The 26,734-nt window shown below is 42.4% G+C and overlaps 1 protein-coding gene across 1 annotated transcript in view; it reads left to right on the top strand.

Moving 5' to 3' along the window:
- LOC139915138 (protein unc-13 homolog B-like) overlaps positions 1-26,734 on the top strand; it is a 188,117-nt gene that overhangs the window by 150,110 nt on the left and 11,273 nt on the right. The window contains exons 27-31 of the mRNA XM_078285327.1: positions 1,734-1,860; positions 2,300-2,396; positions 5,769-5,912; positions 10,364-10,441; positions 12,514-12,591. Coding sequence (XP_078141453.1) covers positions 1,734-1,860; positions 2,300-2,396; positions 5,769-5,912; positions 10,364-10,441; positions 12,514-12,591 — 524 coding nt within the window. The remainder of the gene's footprint in view (positions 1-1,733; positions 1,861-2,299; positions 2,397-5,768; positions 5,913-10,363; positions 10,442-12,513; positions 12,592-26,734) is intronic.

Raw genomic sequence — 26,734 nt, 5'->3', positions numbered from 1 at the left:
CTGCTGCTTCAAGTCAGTGAGCAGACTGCGATATCTTTGATACTTTCTGAAACTAGGTTTGACGTGTGAGATTCTGTCTCACTTCAAACCTACTGACCAAATACTTTGGCTTTTGACTGTATCTCATACTGGTAGAGTTGTAGAAACTGTAGAAACTGTAGAAACTAGTGTCCTGAAACTTTGTCTAGCACGTTGAGGTGCGTTAAACTCAGCTGTAAACCTTGCTAGCATTAGTTTCATTTTAGTTGATCGTTGCCTTTAGTTCTAGTGAAGTTGACACCAGCAAAAATGTCTCATCCCCTTCCTACAAGACACTAAAAGTCTTAGAGTATTATGCCAAGTTTTGATATTTCTACAAGTCGAGCTGCTTGTTCAGTGACTAACTTTACATCGCAAATATTATATCTAAGAAGTTCAAGACAAGACCCATTACTGGACCCTCTCTGTTCCTAGCTACCTACCTGTATTATTTGTGTTTTCACATTTTTTTTCTCTGGGTCCATTCTCATCTCTTTCATTATGTTGCTCAAACTCATTTGTTTTGTCTTAACTTTCCTTCGCTGTGTCTTAATCCTGTTGCCATCTCAGCTCCCTCCACTTTCCGCATCCGCAAAATAGACTTCTACGCTGGTAAGATGTGTGTGTGAGTGTGTGTGTATGAGTGTGTATGTGTTGCTTGTATGTTTGAAAATTAGTAATATGCAGAAAATGTGCATTTGTTCATGGGAAATGTTTACTTTGTTGCTGTTGTCACACTGTTTACAATTATTAAAAAGCTACTTGCTGTACAAAACAAAACAAAAACATTCACTCCCATGTAGATGCAGTTGGATCGATCTCTTCCTGTTTGTTCGTCCGTCTGTTACATTTGATATCTTAGGCATCACTTAAATGGAAACTAATCAAAACTTGGGAGATGATGCATCTCACCGCTGCGTATCGGTGTCACGCTCAATATCTCAGACATCACTGATCAGATTTTGATGCGACTTCGGGAAATGATGCATCTCACTGCTGATTGGCCCAAGCGGGGCGCTACATCATTAGTTTGTTTGTCTGCATCATCTGTAGGAGGCGACATGTTTACTGTTACCTTGTTTAAGATTTTTTCTACTACACTCACTGAACGATGTTGACAAAAAATGTAATTGCAATTATTTGACAGAATATTACAGTTGCGATTTAAACTTGTTGCGATAAAAAATTAAAAGTTTTTCTTGTCATAATTTTTTTAGAACTTTAAATTGTTTAAAGAAAAGTGATTTTGTTAAAAAACAATAGATGTCAGTGTGCAGGATTTGCTGAGTTTGCGTCTGATGAAAGGTTTTCACCAATATTGTACTTGATTCAGGATCGAAGATTACCTGCAGCTCTAAAACACCTTGTTCACAAATCCATTTTGGACGCCCCTCTCTCTCTATTAATTGCAGCCTCTGCGATTTGAAAATTGCAGAAGTTGATATTGTGATTTTGATTTTTTTTTCAATGAATTGTTCATCTCTACTCTGAACATCAACTAAATACCTAAAATGTAAAATGCTCTGACACTGAAAACCACATGAGCTTTCTTAAAAATCTGAGTGCACCGCTCAACTATAAACCTGCAACTGCTGCAACATACCCAGAGAGATAAATCCAGTGCTTACTTAGTGTGTGTGTGTGTGTGTTTGTGTGTGTGTGTGTGTGCATCTGTGTGTGTGTATGTGTGTGTGTGTGTGTTTATCCACCCACAGAACATGAGAAGCATAAGCTTTGTAAGACTGCTGACTACATGAACCTGCACTTCAAGGTCAAGTGGCTGTACAACGAGTATGTTAAGGACCTGCCTGTCTTCACAGACACTGTGCCAGAGTACCCAGTGTAAGCCACACACACACACACACACACACACACACACATGCACACATACACATTTCTCTCACTCTCTCTCTCTTCGTCTTTCTCTATCTCTTTCAGACAAAAAGGAACACATCTCCTTGTGTTTTCAACATTATTTTTGTATTTTCATTCATTTTTGGCACACACACACACACACACACACACAGCACTCTTCACTGGCCTTGGACACAGGAAATATGGATGACTGGGTAGAACTCAACAACTAAAGATTTTATTTACTCTTTGGTGAAGCAAGACTAATTCACATGGACTAAAACAAGTCATATCCAGTAGCTGAGTGTATCAGCTTCATGTTTCCCAGTTTCTGCTCAACAACAGGTTGAGGTGCCCCTTGTTGTCTTACACACACACCCATCTCTCTATCTCTGTCTGTCTGTCTTTGTCTCTCTCTCTCTCCCAGGTGGTTCCTCCAGTTTGTCCTGGCCTGGCTGGCTGAGAACGAAGAAGTGTCGCTGGAGTTTATGCATGGAGCGCTGGAGAGAGACAAGAGGGAAGGGGTGAGTGAGAGAGAGAGATGGGACAGGACGGCCCAGTGGTCAGAGAGACCGTCCCGTAACCAGAACCGTCTTAGGCTCGGCATGCATCTGTCCTGCGTCAATACTGCAGATGATTCTACCTTAAAGTCGAGATGAAACGGCATTTCGAGAGTATCTAACTTCCGTATCGTGACGTATTTCCGAGTGAAACAGGAAAGACAGGCGGGACATAACGTTGGGAGGAATTTGATTTGAACGTTGAAAAGTGGGTGTGCTGTTGCTAGCTAGCTAACTAATGAATCTTAGCCTCTTAGCTCTGTGCGCTAAAAGTTGAAGATTGATTGATGGGTGGATGTCATGATATTATTGGTTGAAATTAGTTACGGGCATGCTTATGTAAGCACACGGCATATTTTGTTTTACAGGAAGAAAACATGATTGAATTTTGATATAAGAATACAATGAAATTGATTTTTGGTATTTTTTTTGGCATATATTGTTAAATAGGTGCACAGTATGACCGGGGATGTGATCTAAAAGGGTTAAAAAGGCATTTTTCATTTCATCTCGACTTTAAAGCTTACACAATTTTCACGTGTTGGCGGCCTCGAATGGCAGCGAAAGGTAGGTTTGAGGACTTCAATGCCCAAAAATCATCTTAACGCAATGTCAGCAACCTGGCCGGTCTGCGATCGTTTTAATACCAAAGGATACCAAAGGGACGAGAGAGACAAAAGATCTAACTTTGGTGAGTCCAGCTTTCTCTGGATGGGCAAAGTTTTTTATTTAACTCACAAAGTTTTGATCGTCACTCCCTGTAGGCTGGAGAAATTAACATATTAGACACCAGAATTTCATTTGGGCAAATAGGACGAATCTATGGGGTCTCTATTAGTAGGGATGACACACTCTTCTTCTTCTTCAACTTGCATAGTGCAGCTTTAATGCTATAAAGTAAAACCACATTTTAACACAAAAATCTAGCATCTCTCAACTGACCATTTCCACAGCATTCCTTGTAACTTTCAACAACTGAAAGGTCAGCGAAACTTCATTTTTCTTAACAGTTCCTCTTGGGGATTGAGCCAAAGTGCAGCAGTACTTTAAGCAAGCATGCGGGATAAAGTGGGACTTCTACGATGTCTGTATCTGTAACAGAATGAGTGATAGCTGTAGTCTCATGGCCTCCTGTTCACTGACAGCTCCAAGGAAGCTTTGATTCATTCAGCCGTAGCCGAGGTCTGCTTTCGGTCAGCCAGCCAGCCCCAGATAACAGAATGATGGACAGCTGTTGCTTCATGACCTCCTGTTTGTCCCGAGGCGGTGCTTTGTCTTCAGGAAACCTCTGCTCTCATCCTGTCTGGGAGTTTATCAAGAGTAGACTGTAGTCTGCAGGACGTCCTCTTAGGACTGGAGAGCACTTTGACTGTCTTCAAGTACAGTTTTAAAGACAAGATGAAATGAAAAATGCCTTTTTAACCCTTTTAGATCACATCCCCGGTCATACTGTGCACCTATTTAACAATATATGCCAAAAAAAACACCAAAAATCAATTTCATTGTATTCTTATATCAAAATTCAATCATGTTTTCTTCCTGTAAAACAAAATATGCCGTGTGCTTACGTAAGCATGCCCGTAACTAATTTCAACCAATAATATCATGACATCCACCCATCAATCAATCTTCAACTTTTAGCGCACAGAGCTAAGAGGCTAAGATTCATTAGTTAGCTAGCTAGCAACAGCACGGTACTTCGGTGTGTCTTCGGGTGTTATGACACGCCCACTTTTCAACGTTCAAATCAAATTCCTCCCAACGTTACGTCCCGCCTGTCTTTCCTGTTTCACTCGGAAATACGTCACGATACGGAAGTTAGATACTCTCGAAATGCCGTTTCATCTCGACTTTAAGGCACATCACACATCGTAATTTCAAGGCTTCTTCATACTGTACCTACAGATGTGGCCATTGTAGAAGTCTCACATTTTGCTCCATTCCCAAGAGGAATTACTTCAACCAGCTGATTGAAAGACGCTAGAGTTGTGTGCTAAAATCATAGAACTTGAATGGATAGAACGGTCATTCCCAATCAAATCGACGTCCCGGGACTGTCGGAACTGTTGGGCTAGCTTCCGTATGAACCGACTTCCGGCAAGTCGCTGAGCTGAGAGGTTTTACAGCAAGAACCAAAGCAGCTTCTCTGTCTCCTTGCGTCCATGGATTGCTAACATGCTAATGTTGACTAGAAGAGTTAGAGAGAGAAGTACAGTCTGTGATAAAGCTACGTTAGTCTTGTCGCTAAAGTCAGCTTTCAGTTGAGTTTTGACAGTTTGCTAGACACTCGTGCAACAGACTCATCTGCACAGTTCTCAAGCAAGTGTGACAGACTTTACGGCCTTAATGACTAATGGCTTTGTCACCATAGCAAGTAACCTTTAAAATTCTATAATCGCCATTTTATGTTGTACTAACCAAATTACCATGACTGACGGTGGAAGGACCGTTCTATTCAAACAAGTTCTGTGGTTACAATATACTGATTTTGTTCCAGTGTATTATACTCAAGACAGAGTTGTCTGCAGTAGAAATGCAGGGTAGATGCAGAGTGCATGAAGCAGGACTTCTTTAATGGCTGCCACTGTAGTCCAAAGCAAATGTTGTACTTTTTACTCAGTATACACATTCTCTACCTCTCTACTCTACTTTAATTACCTTGATGGTACTTCCACGGCTCTCTAACCCATGGAGGAGGTCAAGGAGTCTGTTGTGGACAGTGTTTTATTGAGGAACTGTTAAGTGCTTATTGGCTCACTTTGGATCTTAAATGACCTGTGATGGGCCCATACAGGTTGTAAAAAAGCTGAGGGGGACACAGAGTAGAGGATACACAAGAGAGACGGTTCTGGCGAGATTCGATCCTATGGCCGGTTGGGAAACATGTGGCACCACACCAACGCTGGCCACCATTTACATTTGAGCCATTTACCTGGTGAACTTGTCCAAAGCAATTAATAATTAAGGCAACGGTAGAATAAGCTTCAATTCCTAGATCACCAACATTAACCAATAGTAATGATTGCAAGGGTCAGAGCCAAAGTGCCCTGACATCCATCCTGTTACCATGGAGTGATCACGTAAGAGCAAAGAGTTAGGAAAATAAATATTGTAAGAGTGATGGATGAGGGGAGAGTCAGAAAGGATATTATTTGATTACGGGAAAGCAGAGGAGAGGGAGAATGATTCAGTGAGCAGAGGGAGACGTGAGGTTCTTCTTGAAGGGAGGATAGGGGAGACGGAGAGTGACTTTGCGGTTCTGGCCGTCTTATTCTTCGAAAACCTTGTTCACCTTTGCACTTCTTCTTCTTCTTCTTCTTGCCCCTCGCCCTGCAGTTCCAGCAGACGTCGGAGCACGCTCTGTTCTCCAGCTCGGTGGTGGACATCTTCACCCAGCTCAACCAAAGCTTTGAGATCATCAAGAAGCTGGACTGCCCCGACCCCAAGGTGGTGGCCCACTACAACCGCCGCTTCGCCAAGGTGAGACGTGTGACACACGCACTTGGGATAACGACCATTTTCATCACTTTCTGCTCTCTACAGTACTGATGTGTGTTTGTGCGTTCGTTCTTTCGTTTGTGCGTAATGCTTCTTGCAATGCGCAGTGCATTTTGTTCAGCGATCCTCTTAGTTAAAACACTATGCTACCACAGTGTTAACAGGTGGAGTTTTTAGTTTCACTCACTCCAATCATGCAGACCCCCCCCCCCCCCTCCACCTGAGCACCTAGAAAGCACTTGCACACTTTTTTTTTTTTTAATGACACCAGAAGCCCTCTAGTGGTTGGTCTATGACTGTTGCTCATACTCAGCCGTTTGAGCTCTACATAATTAATTAAACTTAATATTAAAAAAAAAAAAAAAAAAAAAGTCAACATTAATCTGTGCAAACTAATATACAGATATTTGTTTTTTGTGACCCATCCCTAATACACACGTGCACAAGTGCATACATATACAATGAACACATACAAACATGGACACATGCACACATCCAGTCACTCGCATAATTACACACAGATACATTCACATATAGAAAAATGCACACACACACCCACCCACACAAAAGCTCAAAAATGCACACACAAAAATGCACACACAGTCCCAGACTCATGCACACACACACACACACACACACTCACCCACACGTGTGTGTGTAAACCAGACCGTTTACTACAGACTTGCCTTTTACAGTTATGTTCATCTGCTTGTTCCTTGTTTGGACTGACTTCATCAGTTTTGATTTTTACCGAGACAACTTGTAAGATCCAGTGCTGACTCATCACACCTCATTTCAATTGCAGCCAAAGGCAGAGGAAGAAATATGAAGGAAGTGTGAGAATAAACAAGGGATGGAATGAGCAAGAATGTTTGGGGAAATCATGAAGCAGCCAGCCCATTTACTATTTGTATGGCAGTTCTTTCCAAGCATTATAGTGCACAACAGCAGGGCCTCAGTCGATATGAAGAAGTTCCAAAATGAGATATTTGCCTTCGGAGAAAACTGATGCCAACTCTTACAAAATGATTGTTCTCATGAAAGGGGGCGGCGACGGTGGCCTGGAGGTTAGAGAAGCGGGTTTGTGAGCGGCAGGTTACCGGTTTGAATCCTTAGACCAGCTGGGAAGATGTGGGGAGGGGAATTTGAATGAGTAACGCTCTGCCCTCCCTCAAAAATACTGTTGAGGTGCCTTTGAGCAAGATGATTAACCCCCAACTGCTCCGAGGCGTGGCCAACAGTAGAAACTCACACCCTCTCTCTAACCACGCCCTACGCGATAGAAACTAGTCTGCGATTTTATTGCCCTAATTTGAAATAATCTTTTTAGCTTCAGGCGGGAGCCATACTGATCTATCAGAAAATTGACAGAATTATTAACGGATATATTTCTGTCCTTTGGGTTGTGTTGGGACGTTAACATGGTGAGCGAACGGTGCTTCTTCATAGAAAAAAGAAGAAACAGACTATACAGTATCAATTAAATAAGAAACTGGCCTGGAAAACCTAAAATCATCCCAATGTTATACCCAGCTTTCTCCATTTTATCTTTGTTTTGGTCGTACCGTTGTGTCTCTGTTCAGTGCTGTTTTTCCCCAAACAAACGTAAGAACGCCTCTAATTAGCAAACTGGATGATGACGAATCTGTCCCTCCAGAAAACGTTCAACTGGGTTGAACTTTATGTCCATCAAAAAGAATAAAAAGCTGACAGAGACGGACGGGGCATCAGTCCTGTCCAGACAACAGACAGCTCTCATTGAAAATGAATTGAAATGAACCTAGACAGACAGACAGACACAAAGGATCAGTGTGCACCACCTTACCCTCCTTCTCTGTGCAGCAGGGCCTGAAGAAAACCTCGTGTGGCTCTCTTCCTATTTTGACAATTTCAGTAGGAGACTGTGGTTGTACTGGGCGGCTCCCAGGTGGAAATGTGTGGAAATGTGAAACAGTGTGTGTGTGGTCAGACGACTTTCCCTGGGTAATTAAAGGGGAAAAAAAAACAAGCACATTAAGGCTTTCTGCTTTAAGCTGCACTAGCCAACATTGCACAATTTGGGTAAATAAGGTGAATCTGCGGCATCTCAATTACTTTTCTCTGTTGCTGTCACTCTCCGTGATTTTGGCTGAAAACATGGGTGTGTTTTCACATCAATATGTTTCCTAGTGCAGCTTTAAGTTATGAACTAACTCAAAACCTCTGCTTACAAAACCCTTCTGTTTTTGAGGCATTAAATCACTTGTGGGTTTTGAAATATTGACGGATGAATTTTAGGTAGCATTTTTTCCCCCAAAATTGATATATGGTGTTTTATAATTTTTTTTTTAAATTTAAGGCAGTTGCTTTTAGGCGCAGCCATTAAGGTGAATAAACCTCCCTCTGCAGAGGCCGGTGCTCTCAGAAGTGTGTGTGTGTGTGTGTGTGTGTGGGTGTGTGTGTGCGTGTGTGCGTGTGTGTGTGATTGCTTGGTCGATATGGGACTCATTAAATAAAGAATGGCTAATGTAAGCCATCACTCTGAGCTGTCTGTCTCCCTGTCCCCAACCCCTGACTCCACTCTCTCTCTCTCTCTCTCTCTCTCTCTCTCTCTCTCTCTCTCTCTCTCTCCACTCGCATTCTGGTTCTCTCTCTCTCTCTCCCCCCCTCTCTCTCTCTCTCTCTCTGCTTTTCATCACCCTCTCTCTGAGGTTTAGTTTCTTTTTCACCTACCCTTCTTTTTATCTTGTCCTCTCGTTCCTGTTCCCATTTCTCATTTTGCCTTTTTGTCCTACACCCCCCCTATACACACACACACACACACACACTGTCTGTCTCTCTCTCTCTCTCTCTCTCTCTCTCTCTCTCTCTTTCTAATTATCTTTCTATTTCCCAGCTTTCTTTCCATCTTTATCTGTCATTGTTTTTAGAATAATAAATGATAATAGTTTATTTATTTAGCACCTTCCAGGCAACAAGGCACAAAGTACTTATAAAAACAAACAATAAAAACAAACAATTAGATAATGTACAGTAAAAGAAGTAAAAACAATGGCACAACCCAAGCCATGATAAAACTAAGAACTTTTTAATTGTCTCCTCTCCTTTCCCTTCCAGTTTCTCTCCCCTTTTGCCTCTAACCTTTCACCCCCCCTCTCTGCTCTCTCTCTCTCTCTCTCTCTCTCTCTCTCTCTCTCTCTCTCCAGCCTCCAGGCCAGCGCAGCTCTAGTTCATCTTAGAAATTATTCTTGTGAAGTGACAGTGAGAGAGAGAGAGAGAGAGAGAGTCAAAGAGAAAGATAAAGAGAGGGACGCAGAGTTGTACTATGAGAGAGTGGAGTGGGAGGAAAACCATACTAAGTAATGCAGGCAGCTATCAGGCCGTATGTTTTATGCATGAGTCTAACAGGGCCATCTGGCTGACTCAGCAGAAAGCGGGGGAAATCTCGCAGAGAGCCCGGGACGGTGTGAGGTAACCGAATTAAAGGCACAGTTCCTGTAGTCTCCTGTCCCCCGGGCGCCGTCCGAACCAATAAATTACCTCGCTGATTTACTTAAAACCTCGGAACACAGGGTTTAGACTTTAGACTTTATTTACCTGGAGAATACTTTGCAATGTCTGTGATGCAGCTTTCCTTCGCTGCATTGAAAGTGTTATTGCTACAGAACAAATGTTTGAAATTCTTAAAGTAATAATCTAAATTTCCCTTTTTGTACTCTCTGTTGCTATGACACAGTACTGATTCAACCGATATCCAGTTCATGAAAGCTTTTACAGGTGCTGTTCTAAACACCTGGTGTTGCAGTGATGCGTTTTACGTTTCCGGTTTGTTTGGAATAAACAGAAGAAGAAGAACTGGGTAGTTAGCATGAGCAGTGATAGCCACCATGGCTGAACAGACAAAAAAAAAGAGAAACTCAAACTGCATCGACAGAAGATCCAAGCTCCGCCCACACTGTTTGATTGACAGGTGATCTCTGGGAAGTGCAGTGCAGAAAAAGCAAATCTGATTCCAGATCATATAACTTTAGCTAAGCATGATGGACTTGTCTGTCTCTTCTTCTGTGGTGTTCATGCCAGTTAAAAACACATGAAGAAATAGCTGAGCATCAGTCCAGACTTCATTCTGTTCTGCTCGGCTTTCCAAGCATGAGGAACCGCTGGCTATCAGATGTCAACATTCGTCTCCTTCTACCCATAATCCCTTGTATTTTGGGGTCGTTTCCTGTAGTTGGTTAGGATTACGCTCTCTCCTTCTCTTGTTAGAGGACTGAGACTCACATTTTCAGGCGTCTCGGTGCCATAATTTGGTTTCACCCGAGTTCGAATGTCATCGTTCTCACCGGGACAAACAAACCAAACTAAAGGAGTAATCGCTCCAGAGTTCAGGTAAAGCGTCCTAACCGTGCTCGGTGTGAACCCGCCCTCAGCTGAGTGTTATCTCGTGTCCACAGACCATCACCAAAGTGCTGCTGCAGTACTCTGCCCTGCTGGCCAAGAGCTTCCCGTCCTACTGTGAGAAGGAGAAGATCGTGAGTATGAACTGCTGCGTCAGCACTCTGCTGCCGGCTGAGCTACTGTACCTCTCTGTCGTTTTCTCTTTATCTGTTTCATTCATTCATTCATTCATTCATTCATTCATTCTCTTTCTTTCTTTTGTTTAACCTTTTCGCCGTTTTGTCTTTGTTTGCTTGTTTATTTTTGTTTGTTTGTTTGTTTCTTTCTTTCTTTTGTTCAACCTTTTTGCCGTTTTGTCTTTGTTTGCTTGTTTATTTTTGTTTGTTTGTTTCTTTCTTTCTTTCTTTTGTTTAACCTTTTCGCCATTTTGTCTTTGTTTGCTTGTTTATTTTTGTTTCTTTCTTTCTTTCTTTCATTTTTTCTTTCTTTGTTGTGTTTATTTGTTTGTTTTTGTCTTTCTTTCTTTCTTTCTTTCTTTCTTTCTTTCTTTTAACCTTTTTGCCATTTTGTCTTTGTTTGCTTGTTTATTTTTGTTTCTTTCTTTCTTTCTTTCATTTTTTCTTTCTTTGTTGTGTTTATTTGTTTGTTTTTGTCTTTCTTTCTTTCTTTCTTTCTTTCTTTCTTTTTTTCTTTCTTTGTTGTGTTTGTTTGTTTTTGTCTTTCTTTCTTTCTTTCTTTCTTTCTTTTGTTCAACCTTTTCGCCATTTTGTCTTTGTTTGCTTGTTTATTTTTGTTTCTTTCTTTCTTTCTTTCATTTTTTCTTTCTTTGTTGTGTTTATTTGTTTGTTTTTGTCTTTCTTTCTTTCTTTCTTTCTTTCTTCCTCTGCCATTTTGTCTTTCTTTGCTTGTTTATTTTTGTTTCTCTCTTTCTGCTTTTCTTTCTTTAACCCTTATTTTTGTCATGTTGTCTTTCTTGCCCCTCACCTGTCTCCCCTCACCTGTCTCTCCTCACCTGTCTCCCCTCACCTGTCTCTCCTCACCTGTCTCCCCTCACCTGTCTCCCCTCACCTGTCTCTTCTCACCTGTCTCCCCTCACCTGTCTCTCCTCGCCTGTCTCTCCTCACCTCTCTCTCCTCACCTGTCTCTCCTCACCTGTCTCTCCTCACCTGTCTGTCCTCACCTGTCTCTCCTCACCTGTCTCTCCTCACCTCTCTCTCCTCACCTGTCTCTCCTCGCCTGTCTCTCCTCACCTGTCTGTCCTCACCTGTCTCCCCTCACCTGTCTCTCCTCACCGGTGTCTCCTCGCCTGTCTCTCCTCACCTGTCTGTCCTCACCTGTCTCTCCTCACCTGTCTCTCCTCACCGGTGTCTCCTCGCCTGTCTCTCCTCACCTGTCTGTCCTCACCTGTCTCTCCTCACCTGTCTCTCCTCGCCTGTCTCCCCTCACCTGTCTCTCCTCACCTGTGTCTCCTCGCCTGTCTCTCCTCACCTGTCTGTCCTCACCTGTCTCTCCTCACCTGTCTCTCCTCACCTCTCTCTCCTCACCTGTCTCTCCTCACCTGTCTCTCCTCACCTCTCTCTCCTCACCTGTCTCTCCTCGCCTGTCTCTCCTCACCTGTCTGTCCTCACCTGTCTCTCCTCACCTGTCTCTCCTCACCTGTCTGTCCTCACCTGTCTCCCCTCACCTGTCTCTCCTCACCTGTCTCTCCTCACCTGTCTCCCCTCACCTGTCTCCCCTCACCTCTCTCTCCTCACCTCTCTCTCCTCACCTGTCTCTCCTCACCTATCTCCCCTCACCTGTCTCTCCTCACCTGTCTGTCCTCACCTGTCTCCCCTCACCTGTCTCTCCTCACCTCTCTCTCCTCACCTGTCTCTCCTCGCCTGTCTCTCCTCACCTGTCTGTCCTCACCTGTCTCCCCTCACCTGTCTCTCCTCACCGGTGTCTCCTCGCCTGTCTCTCCTCACCTGTCTGTCCTCACCTGTCTCTCCTCACCTGTCTCTCCTCGCCTGTCTCCCCTCACCTGTCTCTCCTCACCTGTGTCTCCTCGCCTGTCTCTCCTCACCTGTCTGTCCTCACCTGTCTCTCCTCACCTGTCTCTCCTCACCTGTCTCTCCTCACCTGTCTCTCCTCACCTCTCTCTCCTCACCTGTCTCTCCTCACCTGTCTCCCCTCACCTGTCTCTCCTCACCTGTCTCTCCTCCTGCAGCCCTGTGTGCTGATGAACAACATCCAACAGATGAGGGTCTTGCTGGAGAAGATGTTTGAGTCTATGGGAGCTAAGCAGGTGAGCTTAAACACACACACACACACACACACACACACACACACACCTTACACCAGTGATTTTCAATCTTCTAGTGAAATCAGTAGTTGTTGGTTGGAATGAAAACCTGCAGGCTTCTGTATGTTACTGCTTCTACACCAAAACATGCTTCATTTCCATCTTCATGGTTTTCACGATCAGATTTGGGGAAAAGCATGACTTGATAAACACAAAGCCTGGTGTAGTTCACTGCTGGATTGTGATGACTCATGTGCCTCCCAACTAATTCATTAGCATGACAAGTCATCCTTCCAGCTGTCACTGGGCGAGCTGCACCGCCTCACATTTACATTTTTTTACATTTTAGGCAATGAGCTGACACTTTGATCCACAGCGACTTACAACGAGTGCAACAGTCGAAGGAGCTTAAATGCCCAGATCAGCAACATTACAAAGCAGCCAACAGTGAGAGCTGCAGAGCCACAGTGCCTTTATAATAAAATATTATTGTGACCCCAGAAGTGAGAAATACGAGCTGAGGAGAGAGGTTGAAAGGATTTATTACTTCAGGACAAAATCAGGCTATGTAGGGTTTAAGAGTAAAAGTTTAGTAGATATCTACGTCTTAGACTACGTCTTCAAGGTTAAATGACAAAAATAAAGCATTATCTTGTACTTCTCTGGTGCACATTTTTTGATATTTACAGCTTTTAATGCATTGTTTAAATATGTAATAATGTATTTACTGCTTGGTCTAAAACTTGTTCTATACAGAGCCAAAAAGATCCTGGACGATATGAGAGCTAAAGCAGAGACGCAACGTTGAAATGACGTCTAGCGCTCAGTGGGGAGTGAGGCAGGAGGGGTTTTTCATTGTGAACCTACAGTACATGATAAATATGGAACATGCACACCAAAAGCACTTCTCAAAACAGTGCTGGGAAAGCTCCAGATCCACATCAAATCACCCATAGAAAACAAATGACGATTCAAAACTGGCTTGTAGCTTGTAGGCCTGTCTAACCCTTTCCCTTTAAGTCCTGATCTGTCCCATTATCTAGACATGGTGAAAAAGAAAAGAGACACACATCCCAGTGGTTTCTAGCAGGTGCTGCAGTATAGCAGCTCAAAATGGATTCAAAAAGCTTCCAATGCTCCTACATTTATTCAACTATTGCACGTTTCAACTCTAGGTTTTTTAATCTATTAATCCATTAGTTAGACAAACCTATCTAGGTCGCCAAACCTTCCTCCAGGTGTGACCTCATTACTCTAATGGGACTCTTTTTGTATATATGTATGTGGTGTGTCATTGCTGTTTGTATAGGCCATGAGAAATGTCTTGATAAAGGTCTTGTGAACCCCTAGTCATCAGCTCAGTTGTGTATGGTGCAAAGCATGAGATAAAACGAATATAAACGAGGATAAATTAAACTTGGAAGGGGAAGAAGAGGTGAAACGGCTGTAGCTGTTTTGCAATTTGCGGTTGAACATTGCTCTCCAAATGACATACTTCTGTCGAGTCTTAGCTTTTCATGTACAATTTGGAAATGTGGTAAAAAAAAAAAAAATACAGTAGGAGGCAGTATGTGTATGGGAATAAATGTGTGTGTGTATGTGTATTCAGTGGAAGTTCCCCTTTATGTGTTTCTCCTGGATCTTTATGCATTAGTACCGCAGACAATTCACTTGACAATTCAATCCTACTTGAATGTACAGTTGAACCAAATTAGTATATTATAGTATATTATTACACAAATCTGGTGTTTTTCCACCAATTAGTGACCATTCATTGTAAATTTCGATGGACGCAGAGAGCAAATTTCAATTTTGTTCCAAGCATTTCTTTAGGATGATGGTTTGAAAGTGGGAGTTCTACAATGGCTACATCTATGTGTGTGTGTGTGTGTGTGTGTGTGTGTGTGTGTGTGTGTGTTTGTGTGTACTACCTGCACAAAATGAATGTGTTTGTGTAATGTCTGAGTTTGTATGTCTCTCTCTCTGTCTACAGTTAACTGCTGAGGAGGAGAGGGTAGGTCTAGGCTTCTTTTTGCCCTCCTCCCCTCTCTCTCTCTCCTGTCCCCCAAATACACACACACACACACACACACACACACACACACACACACACACACACACACAAACACACACAAACACGCACACGTTCAAAATCAACCACTTCACTTACGAAAAACCCACCCAAACCCTCTTTCTAACTAGTCAGTAGTACAAGCCTGCCGTATCTGTTTTATGTTTGATCTCCTCTACTCATAAAGCAAGAAATCAACTAGATCTCCTCCTCCTCTTCCTCCTCCTCCTCCTCCTCACTAGATTCCTGGTATTCACTCATATAAGGCAGTGCCCAAAGAATAACCTTCGGTATCCCTTTCCACCTGATCTCTCCTGAATTCTCCCCATGAGCGAAGTTCCTTGCATTGGTAGAAGTATATGAGGGATTTATGTCAAACTGTATTTTCACGGTGCTGCTTCTTCCCCAAGCTTGAGAACGAGGAGGAGCCTGAGGAGTTTGATGAGGAGGTGGGTCCGCCTGTCCCGACTTTCAGATAGACAGTTTGAATAAAATGACTTTTCAGTGTTTCTCAGACTGGTAGTCAGTTAGCGAGACATCAACATTACCAGACTCTGCTGGATTACGTTGAGATCCTCTCTCAAATCCAACCTACATACCAAATACGACTGCTTTTGACCCTATTTCATACTGGACCAGTGGTTTTGGGGGGGTTCAAATTGCATAGATCTGAAAATCTTCTTTTTCGGGTTTCTGGAATCTGAAAATATAGTTCTAACATACAAAACTTTACTTTATTACACTTCTCGTTAAACTGGTGAATATTTGCTGCCTGTGTGCTTCTTCCAATAATCAGCCAAGTAAAATACCCTGAAATTAGAAAATAAAAATCATCATTTGTTATCAGAGTTCACTATTCAGACGGTGTATGATGTGATGTGATGTGATGTGATGTGATGTGATGTGATGTGATGGGGGGTCACAAGTCAGCATCGCTTTATTTGGCACAACCAAAAGGGTCCAGAATCACTGTATGTGTGTAAAGCTCACCCTGGGTTATGGCACAAGGGATTGCTACTTCGCATCTTGTTTATTGGTAAATGTAAATTTAATAAATAAATTAATGAATTATCACAAATTAGTGTCTCATTTAGTTAAGCTTACTTGGTCGACTGGATGGCAGCATAATCTGAGAATGATGCTGCAAATAGCTGTTACCGCGCTGTATGTGTCCTTATAAAACCTGTAAGTGGAACAATACTTGATTATAGGAATGATTTTTTTTTATCTGTCTTATTTATTCCTTTATCCCATATTTTATTTTCTTTGTTTGTTTTTTTGTTCCCTCCTCACCAGGCCGTCTCTGACAATGAAGGGGAGGATGACATGGTGGGTAGGGCCGAGCATGAGGCTTAGGATTAAGTTCTGTGATATTAATTTGAGTTTTCATTAAAGTGGCTTAGTGTCAGCAAAAAAAAAAAAAAAAATCGGTTTATCTAATCCACTTTTTCTGCCTTTTTCAAATAATTGCCTTTGTTGGGGGCCGTTCCTTATGGCCGCCAGTCGGAGGACTCCAAGGTGAGAGAGGGTTTCTAGATCATTCCCACTGACGCCTTTTTTCATTCCATATGATTTCTTCTTCCTTTCTTTGGTTTTAATTATTTTGTCTTATTTCACCTCTTTTTTTTTTTTTTGTCCTGTCCGTCTCGACCTCAGTCCGGCTGCTCGGACTCAGAAGGATCTGAGGTGAGGGGGATTATGGGAGGAAAGAAAACAAGGGTGGAGGATTGAGGTTTTGACAAAGCGAAAATCCATCCTAGGTTGAATTCACATGTATATTTCCTAGGATCTTGGACATTTTTATATCATTTTAATTTCAATATTTGCAGATAAGATAGAAACCGGAGACTTAAAACTGTCATTTAATTTCATTGTTGACATTTGCTCATCTAAGTGAGGGTTGACTACTCTTTTTCAGCATCGCCTTGCTTCATACTCACACAGTTACATGCATTTATATACTTGGGAGTTTCCCAGTACAACCACAGTCTTCGGGTGTTGGCCACTGAGCAGCTCCCTTTGTGCACCTGGATGTTAAATGTCTCAGCAGCACATCAGAAAGTAGTTGTTGAGGGAGGGAAGAGCGTTACTCATTCACCTCCCCTGCCCAGATGTTTCAGGTCACACGCCTCCTCCTCTATCCTCAAAACCTGGAGCTGCTCTGTTGACTATGAATCGAGGACTAGTGCTAATAGTTCACTAGAATGTGATTCAAACCATGTGGAGGAGGAGGAACTAATCTGAGAAACCACCAGGTGTAGAGTCCGGTTAGAATGAAAACCTGCAGACTGTCACATGGTTTGAGACCGCTGGTTTAGAGTCTTGGTCGTCTTATTATTTCTGATGCTTCTTAGAGTCACAAATCTCGACTCAACCGTCCAAGATCACAGGAATTATGTATAATGTTACACATTTTGCACAGAGTAAATGACTGTTTACCCTGTTATCAAATTTAAATTCCCTTTACCACCCAACTCCTGCTGCCTAGCCACAGTTTGCATATCCCACCTTAGTCCTGACGCCAAATCGCCTGTAAAGCCACCAGCGCCGCATACTAACGAAGCTCTTAACAGATTTACAGGGACTCTAACACAGCCTCCCTCCTCTCGTGAGTGCTTAATAGACTACCAGTGGGCTGCCAGATAATTGAATTTGAGAGTGCATCAAAATGTTGCATTTAGCTGCCCTGTGGGGGCTTTCACAATGGCTTCCTTTATCGCCTGACAGGAGGCGCCTGCGACGTGTCGGCGATGAGCTGGAATATTCAGATTAGGAGCAAAGGGAAAAGAACGAGCATCAGATAATGAAAGGGTGCTAGAACCTGGGCTGTGTTGGATAATGGCTGGCATTACTGTTAGCTTAACAGCTGCGGGAAGTTACAATGGAGAGGAGTGATACTGTTTATGGGCCAGCTAAGTGCATCGATCCTTTGTTACTTGTCTGTTGGGCTTTTGTTTACAAAGTGTGTGTGTGTGTGTGTGTGTGTGTGTGTGTGTGTGTGAGCGAACATGCTCTTGAAAAGCATGTGGATGTGGTGTGCAAGCAGGTTTTTAGGCTGGTGAAAGAGTTGCATCTTATTTCCTGAGAAATTAGCTCCAGGTTCATTAATGCGGACAGTCCATTTTAACTGCTCCAGAAAATGAATGTGTTTAAACTTCTTAAAACTACGGAACAATATGCTGTGTTTGAACTTTAGGGGTTCTTTAGATTGCAATTATATGGGAGCCCTGTTGTGTTCCTTGAGGAACCCAGAAACCCCCCTTCAGAAAGGGGTTTTCTTTGTGAGGAGGAACCCTGAGATGCTCATTTGCTCCCTTTGGATGTTAGAGGAAGCCCTGATGCAACCCTAGTTTTACAGTGTGTTTTTTTTTACGTTGTTTCTGGGTTGTATTTATCTTCATTATTTTTACGCTGTGTTTGTATTTCACTTGCGCCTGGATTATAAATGGGTGAAAATTAGGTTGTATGAACAATATGGCTGTCTAGACCGGGGAGCTCCAGAAAGGGGAGTCATTATTTTGGTACACTGGCGGAGGGGTGGGTATGCCCCCCCCCCACACCCCCTCCTGTCTGCTCCAAAAATAACTTGCCCGCAGAGGCCTGAGTGATTCTCTAGACTCCGTTTTAAATTGGACACTTTTTGTGGCTGATGCTCTCATAGAGCGACTCTTAGTGAGCGAGCAGGTAGGAGTTCAGTGTCTTTCTGTCCTGCATCACTTCAGTCAGACACATGATTGTTGCAGGACATCACACCTGTGACCTTTTGATTGTGGGACGGCCTTTCTAACCACTAGGCCTTCCTGCCACGCGTTTTAATGAGGCACAGCGGCCTAGCAGGGTTCCTGTCCCGCTGGTCGCTGACCCGCTGGAAGTCAGGGAACATCATGCATCATGGGAATTTCACAAACGAGTCAGTTAACAGGAATGTATTTCACAACTTGTTTCACACACTGATTGCGTGAGATGGTGGTTTTCAGCTATTTTATCTCTACTGCGAGCTCAACTGCAGTGGAAACCAGTGAAAATTTTTAGGCCCTGGAAGCACTCCAACTAAGTTATGGAGAGTCCGAAAAAATAGTCATGGAATTTTATATCAGGGCCATGGTGGGAAACCTGGCAATGGCATTATTTGTTGTTTAATTTTATCCATCCCTTTCCCTTTTTTGGTTAACTGTTATTGTATTGTGCTGGATTTTGCCACAAAGCTATGGTCAGTTCTGTGTATGCAAATGAAATTCAAGGGGTTGTTGTGGATGCAATAAGTCAATAAAACACAGACTCCTGTCCTGTCCTGTCCTGCCCTCCCTCAGGTTGACAACAAGGAGAAGGACAAAAAGGTTGGTTGGTCCAGTCCAGTGACAGCTGGTCACCAAATCTTGTGTAGCCAGGATGTTGTGTTTGTGTTGTGCTGTGTTTCTACTGTACATGTATGTTTGTGTCCTGATGTTGTCTCTGTTGTGTGTGTAGAGTATTGGCAGAATTTTTAACTCTGAGCCTTATCTCCATTCTCACTACTGAGTAGATCCTGTATGTTGTGAGTGTTACTGAGTTTAACGCTGCACTAGGCAACTTTGCACATTAATAATAATAATAATAATTGATTACATTTATATAGCGCTTTTCAAGGCACTCAAAGCGCTTCACATATGGGGGGGGGGGGGTAACTCAACTCATCTCAACTCTCAACTCAACTCACATTGGCGGCCCCAAATGGCAACGACAGGTAACTGTTTGAACTTCAATACCCAGAAATCCTCTATGCACGTCCTGTGACATCAGTAAACGTCACTCAGCACCCTCATGTTTACCAACCGGCCGGTCTGTGATGCTTTATACCAAAGGAAACCAAAGAGACGAGAGAGGAAAAGATTAAGTTTTTATTTATCACTTCCTGTGGGCAGAGAACTTTTCCCGCCACTGACCATATCTGACATCTGAATTTAATTTGGACAAATAAGGCAAATCTTCAGCGTCTCAATTAGGGGGATGGGACGCTCTTCTCTGTTGCAGCCCCATTTTTTTATTTAGGCCGATATGATGGGTCTGTTTTTACATAAAAATCTTGCCTAGTGCAGCTTTAACTACCAGTTTGGCGTGTTTTGTAGAATATTAGAAGAATATTAAATTAGTTTATGCCAAGCAACATCACAAATTAACCTGGAATTGTTCTATTGACAGTGAATTGAAGACTAAATTAATGGGTATGAACCAGCAAAATGCACCGTGGGCATTGTGTCCCCAACCTCAGTCTGTCATTCATTGTCGATGGAAAAGAGTCTAGGATTTGTCACCCGATGACATTGCAAATTAGTGTCTTGTCTCTATCATTAAGTCCCTGTCGCCACCAGGCATCTCTGTTTTTATCCAGCAGTACTAAAGAGACGCAGCAGCAGCGAAGCGCCGGTTGCCGGTCGGCTCCTGCTGACTCTGAGACTGTTGAAAGTCTGGTTGACGCACGGAGCTCTTCTGCTAAAAGTTTAGATATTTTCAACTTTCCGCACTAACAGATTGCTAAACTGTCAGCGCTGGCATGAAGAGACAAAGCAGCCAGCGTGGGACAGAGAGGCTCCTTGGGGACACGCAGGCTAACATTAGTAGAATATTGATCCATTCTTCCCAGTCTCATCACTTAGTAGATATTTTGCGGTTGTTATTAAGTTAAGCCATTAATCGCCAAGAATTTCCACGGCCTTGAGAAATTAGAGCCGAGTCTATTTTTAACTTTGAGGTTGCGTGTAAGTTGTTTTGGGATGAAAAAGGGTAATGGGATAGGCTGTGTCCAGGCTGTGTGTAAGTGCTGAAAGCGGTTGTGTACGTCTTCACCTCCTCTAGGATGAGTCCTCAGCATATGATGACAGTGAGGAGGAGCAGGAGAAGGTTTGGTTTCTTTACACAACGTTGGTCCATCCAACATTTCCATAACAAACCTCTCCTCTCCTGGACCGGCCATGATCTGACTGATGTCCATACATGTGTTTGACTGAATCCTCCACTCCCTTTGCTATTCCTGTGTGCGTTAGTGTATGCGATTGTATATGTGTGTGTCTGAGTGAGTGTGTGTCTGAGTGAGTGTAAGTGCACATGGTTCTTCTTCTTTTTATCCTGCGCCATGCCATCAACCATCATCCTCTCACCCTCTGTTTCTTATGTTTATGATTGTTTTTCCTTTTTATTCATCTTTGTTTCTTTCCTTTCTTTGCTTAAATCATCCAACAGCTTGACAAGGAAAAGGTAGGCTGTCAGAAGGACGTTTGTTATCATGTATTACAAATTTGTTGACAGTGAAGCGGTTAAGACCCTCTGATACCAAGGGCAGAATATAGTTGGGTTTTTTTCTTTGTTGTTTACCATTTCATCTTATTTCTTCTCTGTTTCCTCATCTTCCTAGTCTGTATCCAAGAAGGAAAAGGTGTGTGTGCCACTCAGCTGTGTGTGTGTGTGTGTGTGTGTATGTGTTTGAACTAGAAGTGTGGTACATATCAAAGTTATATGTTTTTTTTATGCATTTAGAGGTGTGTGTGTCTGTGTCTGTGTGTCTGTGTGTGTATGTGGTTGTCTGTGTGCGTGCGTGCTTGTGTGTGTTTGCGTGGTAACTTATACCTACACTCAGTGGCCACTTTATTAGGTCCATCTAACCGGTACCAGATAGGACTCCTTTTTACCTTCAGAGTAGCCTGAATTATTCAAAGTCTGGATTCTACAAGGTACTGAAATCATTCTGCAGGAAAAAAGTCTGGCATCAACGACCATACCACATTCACAGTGGCTGAAATCACACATTTTGCCCCTACTAACGTTTAGTCGGACAGTAACAGAACCTCTCGACCCCGTCTGTGTTTTCTACATATCGCTGTTGTCAGGTGAAAGCCTTGTATCCCCAAAATTTTCAGAAAAACAGCCATATTTTTAGCTTGATGACGTTTTATCAAATTGTTTTGGAAAAAGTTTCAATAAGCCCAAAGGTTGTAGAATTTTTTCAACCCATAGAAACGCATGCAACAATACAATGTTCTTTATTTGTACGTGACTCACTGTCTGGAGGAGTGAGCTGTTTGCGTAACCAGGAAGCTGTAGAGTACGTCATGAAGTCGCCACTGAGTGTGTGTGTATCCAGTATGAAAGCAGAGCTCGTTTCAAAAGTGTGTGTGTGTGTGAGTGTGTTTGTGTGTGAGCATGTGTTTGTACCTGTGTCTCCGGTATCAAAGCGTAGCTCATTCCCAAATGTGTGTGTGTGTGTCCCTGCAGGCTGAAAAGAAAGACAAAGAGAAGCAGGTTGGTTTGTCATCGCTCTGCCCTTCACCCGTCGCTTCCTCTCCTCTCCATCCAAGGGCCTCGGCTTAATAATAATACAATTCTATTATTAATTATTGTCTATTCAGATTTTTCTCCCGTTCTCCAGTGCTATCCCTCCCTCTTAAATTCCTTGAACTTCTGATCTGCTTTTCAGTAGATTCTGACGAGTTCATTTCATGCTATTAGTCAGCTTTACATGTCAATATTGTGATTAAAATTTAGTTTCTGCAAAAAATACTAGTGAAATAGTGTTTGTGTGTGTGTGGGAAAGCGAAAGAAAGAGGGATTTATTGTGATGGTTCTCTTTTCAAACACTTCCTTTCTCTTCTTTGCCCTAAGGAGGACACTAAGAGCAAACAGGTGGGTGGTTGAAGCACCGCTAATCTTCCTCGCTTAGTTTATCTTGTCAGCAGCAAGTACACAGATTTGTAAAAGTTGAGAGTCAAAACACTAGCTGCAGTAGTAGCCCTAGAAGAAATCCTCCTTCATGCATTTATCCTACATCTGTCCTGCATTAATAATTAATGAAGGTGTTTGATACTCTGCCTCTGTTGACTAAGGCGCTAATGATTACTTTGGGTGCGTTGGCTCAAAAGCATAGTTCAAAACACCGCCAGAAGGGGAAAAGCAGCCTGCAGATCACTTTTGATGCTCAAAAAGAGAGCAAAATTTTTCCACACTATTCCTCTTTGTGATGGTGGAACAGTACAGGAGCAATTCAGCAAGCATGTAGGAAATAGTGGGACTTCTGTAAAATATGGCAAACTGTATCAGCGTGCAGAAACGTAATTTTTATGTTTTATATGGTGTGTTCAGATACTAAAGCTGCATATGAGAGCAGCTGAAGTGCAGATTTGTTTCGAGTTTGACAAATTTAGTGTGTGTAGGTGAGTGTGTGTGTGTGTGTGTGTGTGTGTAGGTGTGTATGGGCCGAGTATAAAAGTGAAGGAGCTGACCATTTCAGCAGCTCTTGCTCTATCTGCTTCCCTCCTGTTACTGCCGTCTGATTGGTTGACGATGACTCAGACACTTCCCAGAATCCCATTCAAGGAAACGCTCCCATTTGCCAGAACACTCGATCTGGCCGCCGGCTGAGGCAGCGCAGCCTAATTAGATTTGTGCTGAGTGATTGTTGCTCCGGATGAGGCGTTTTTTCTCGTTGAGCCGGTCATTTCATTTTGTTTCTGTGTTGTGTTTCCTTTAATTTACATTTTCTCAAGTGCTGGCTCATCGTTTCCTTTCACATTATTGTACAATCGTGAGGAAAATATATACAATTTCAAACCGATACAGCATGTAAACAGACTGTTTCCTAATGTCGCTTTATTTTTATTTCTCTCACCAGTCAAAGGAGGAAGTAAACAAGGTTTGTTTGCCCAATCACAGAACAACTTCCTTATTCCCTTGTAGAACTCTTCCTCCCTGCCCTACCTGTAGCTTTTCTAGAAGTCAACCTACAGTATTTAGCTGCTTCAAATGAACCTCCCACTCCTGTATTTAGACTGGTAGTCAATATAGAAGTCGTCTTGTTCTGCATTTATCCTGCAGCTGTCCTGCATTAGTACCACAGAAACTGTAAAACCAAATTAGCATATTGTACAGAACTCCTAATGTCTCTCAAGCTAGATTCCTTGTATGTTCTGGTGGCAAAAAAGAAATCATTTTGCAATAACAATTCTTCTTTTACTTCATTTACTAAACTCACCCACTCACCATAACCCAACGCATCAGGCAGTATCACAAAAATCACCCTGGCTTCCCCTCATACTCTTTTTACCTGCTGTGCACCATAATGTAGGCTACAACCCTGTTGCTGTGAAATATTGTTGTTGTTTTTTTTGTTTTCCTCGTCAATATCCTGCACAGTACTGTCTGCAATTTCTTCTTCCTTTTTCTTTTGTGTCTTCTCTCGTTTTCTTTTCTGTCCTCCTGGGAAGATTGAAGCCACAGCTGGCACAAAGAAGGTACAGTAGAGCAGCAGAGAGATAAGACAGTTGGACGAACTCTTATTATCTGTAAAGGACACTTCTAATGTTAGACTGTGACTGTAGTGAGAAAGAGAGTGTGTGTGTGCGTGTGTGTGTGTGTGTGTGTGTTCTTAAGAGTTGTTTTCCTCATGTACCCCATCCCCACCTTGGTATCTTATCTGTTAAGTGATGAGAACATAGACACCAAAATCATCCATGTGTCCCGGCTGGATCATTACCCCCGGTGCTCCATGCTAACACTTTAGCATTCCACTATGTTGAGTGATAGTAGGCGACTAGCATTATCTCAAAAGTGAGAAAATGAGAACTTGTAGCAGCTCTAAAGATAAACTGTAAGTATTCCTGAATGATATGTGGCAGTTTAGTGTAGGAAATTGTTAAAATTTACATGAAATATGATACAAAAATAATGTACTGTTTTGAATTACCAGGACTACTTTACTTGTTTCATATAGTACACGTGCACGCATACATGCACTGATTATCTCACCATGGTATGTAGAAAAAAAAAGACACTCTACTCTGAGAACAAAGAACAAAAGAACAGAGTGTGTTATTCATATAAAAAAAACACAATATTCATTTTATTTCTTACACCATATGAAGTGAAGGCGAAGTGGGCGATGGGAGACTGTGGGAAAGAGGAAATTCCAGCAATACTTGCAGTACTGAGAACAAATATTTATTAGTAGTAGTACTTTTTCAACCAATGGGAGACTGTACAACTAAAAATGACTACGCAGTGGATGAATACGTGGTTGCTCACCTGAAATAGTTCCAAAAATAAACCCGGCTACTTCAGCTATATTGAGTTAATGATACTCAATTTTTAAAATGTAGGATTCTACAGGCCGTAGCGTATAATAAAAACCATTAGCAGCTTTTTATTACTCTTCTCACTTTGCATAATGCCTAGTTACCTACTATTACTCAATATAGCTTTTACTAAAGTGCTAGCATGGAGCACCAGAGCACACGATCTTCCAAGTGTAGTCTATATATTCTCATCACTTAACAAGTAAATTGACTAATGGGACAATCTCCTCAAAACTTGGTGTATTCCTTTAAGGGTTCAATTGTGCTATCTTGACATTGTCTCTCTTTAATGTGTGTTACTGCATGGTTCACCCTGCTAAGCTGTAGATAAATTGAGCTTGCGACCATGTACTTGCTGGTTCAAATTCCAACTGCTGAAATGGTCTGTTTTAATGGAGTATACCATATTATTTAATATGCAATGGTTAAAGAACTGAAGTTGTCAGTGATTCAGTTTATCTGCACTATCCAGCTCCAGGCTTGGCAACAAACACCCCTTTATATCACTACTGTTCTTAATTTATCTTCCTCTGTACCATAGAGTTGTTTTGGAAGGGATTGTTGGCATGTATTTTCATTCATCTTTCAAGGTTACTGCGCACGCACACACACACACACACCACACACACACACACACACAAACACACTCACCGCTAAGTGCCTATAAAGATTTAAGTTTGACTTGTATGGCAAAATGATCTAAGCGTTAATAAAAAAACGACAAAGACGAAATGACGTAAACATGCAAGCAACAGAGACAAAGACAACTCAGTGTTTTCTTTTTCTGTGAAGCGAGTGGAGTCCAGCCTTTCTCTTCGCTCACTGCAAAGTTCCTCCGTTAAAATGCAGAGCGCTCCAAACGCAGTGTCACCTGAAAGTCACCGCTCTGCTTTAGTCCAATTATATGGCGTGGCTGGCTGCCCAACACCTCTCACTACACAATCTATCTAATGACACAGTTTCACAGTTAGCGCCGGCACGCTTTCTACAAAGACACTTTGGGATGCTTATGGATATTGCGCAATGGTCTAGCCACTTGGCCGGCCGTAACTTGTGGACCACAGTTGAGGTCTTGCATACTAAACAGTTTCAGGCTGTATTTTACAGCTTTACTGACGCTCTGTTGCCAAGCTCCTCCTAGCGGCTCTTAGTCACTCTCAGGCTGCACGTCCATTGGAAAGCTCTAATTTGCAGCTCTGGCTTTTTTGTCGTTATTGTCAAGGGAAGGGATCAAGGAGGTTAGGGGTGCATTGTTGCACGTTGCTGAGTTTAGCATGCTTTACCACTAGCTTAGCATGTTATTAAACCAATCAGATCGCCAAAATGTAGAGAGTTTTTAAAAGTACACTGCAGTTTTTGCAGCAGGATGGTGTTTGGGCAGCAGGGCGGTGCTTTGCCCCAACAGACTCAAGACGTTCGTTTACATTTACTTGTATCTTGAGTCTGAATGCGACCTGTGGAAAACCTTGGAGGAAATCTTGACCATATAATGTGCGGCAAGAAGCAGCTGGTCAAAAATTGTTTCTAATCCATTGGCTTCCTCCTAAATACAAAGCAGACATAAAATATTGATGCTCAGAAGTTTGATTTTGTTGTAAAAATCCACTCCGCATTTCAGAAATAGAAAACTCAGATGAACTCATGTCAAAGTTCAGACTGTGTAAGCGCTGTTCTCTATCCAGGAATGCCACTTTCCATTTCTGAGACTTTCAAAGTGGATTTTATCCACAAAATTGAATGTTTGAGTGTCAATTTTTGACATATATCTGTGTATACTTAAGGAGGAATCCATCATATCAGAACCCATTTTTTTCCCAGCCACTTGAGGTTTTCCATGGGTCAATGACTCAAGTAAATGCACATGACCATTTGGGCGAGGTGGTGCTCAGAAAACAGGGTGGTTATAGTGAGCAGGGAGACCGTCCTTCAAACAGAGGACCAGGATTCAGTTCCACATGTCAGTAAGCAGCTGTCCGCC

The sequence above is a fragment of the Centroberyx gerrardi genome, chromosome 8, assembly GCF_048128805.1.
Source record: "Centroberyx gerrardi isolate f3 chromosome 8, fCenGer3.hap1.cur.20231027, whole genome shotgun sequence".
In the NCBI taxonomy this organism is placed as follows: Eukaryota; Metazoa; Chordata; class Actinopteri; order Beryciformes; family Berycidae; genus Centroberyx; species Centroberyx gerrardi.
Note: the sequence above shows the minus strand (reverse complement) of the source record. Positions and strands in the feature narration are given on the sequence as shown.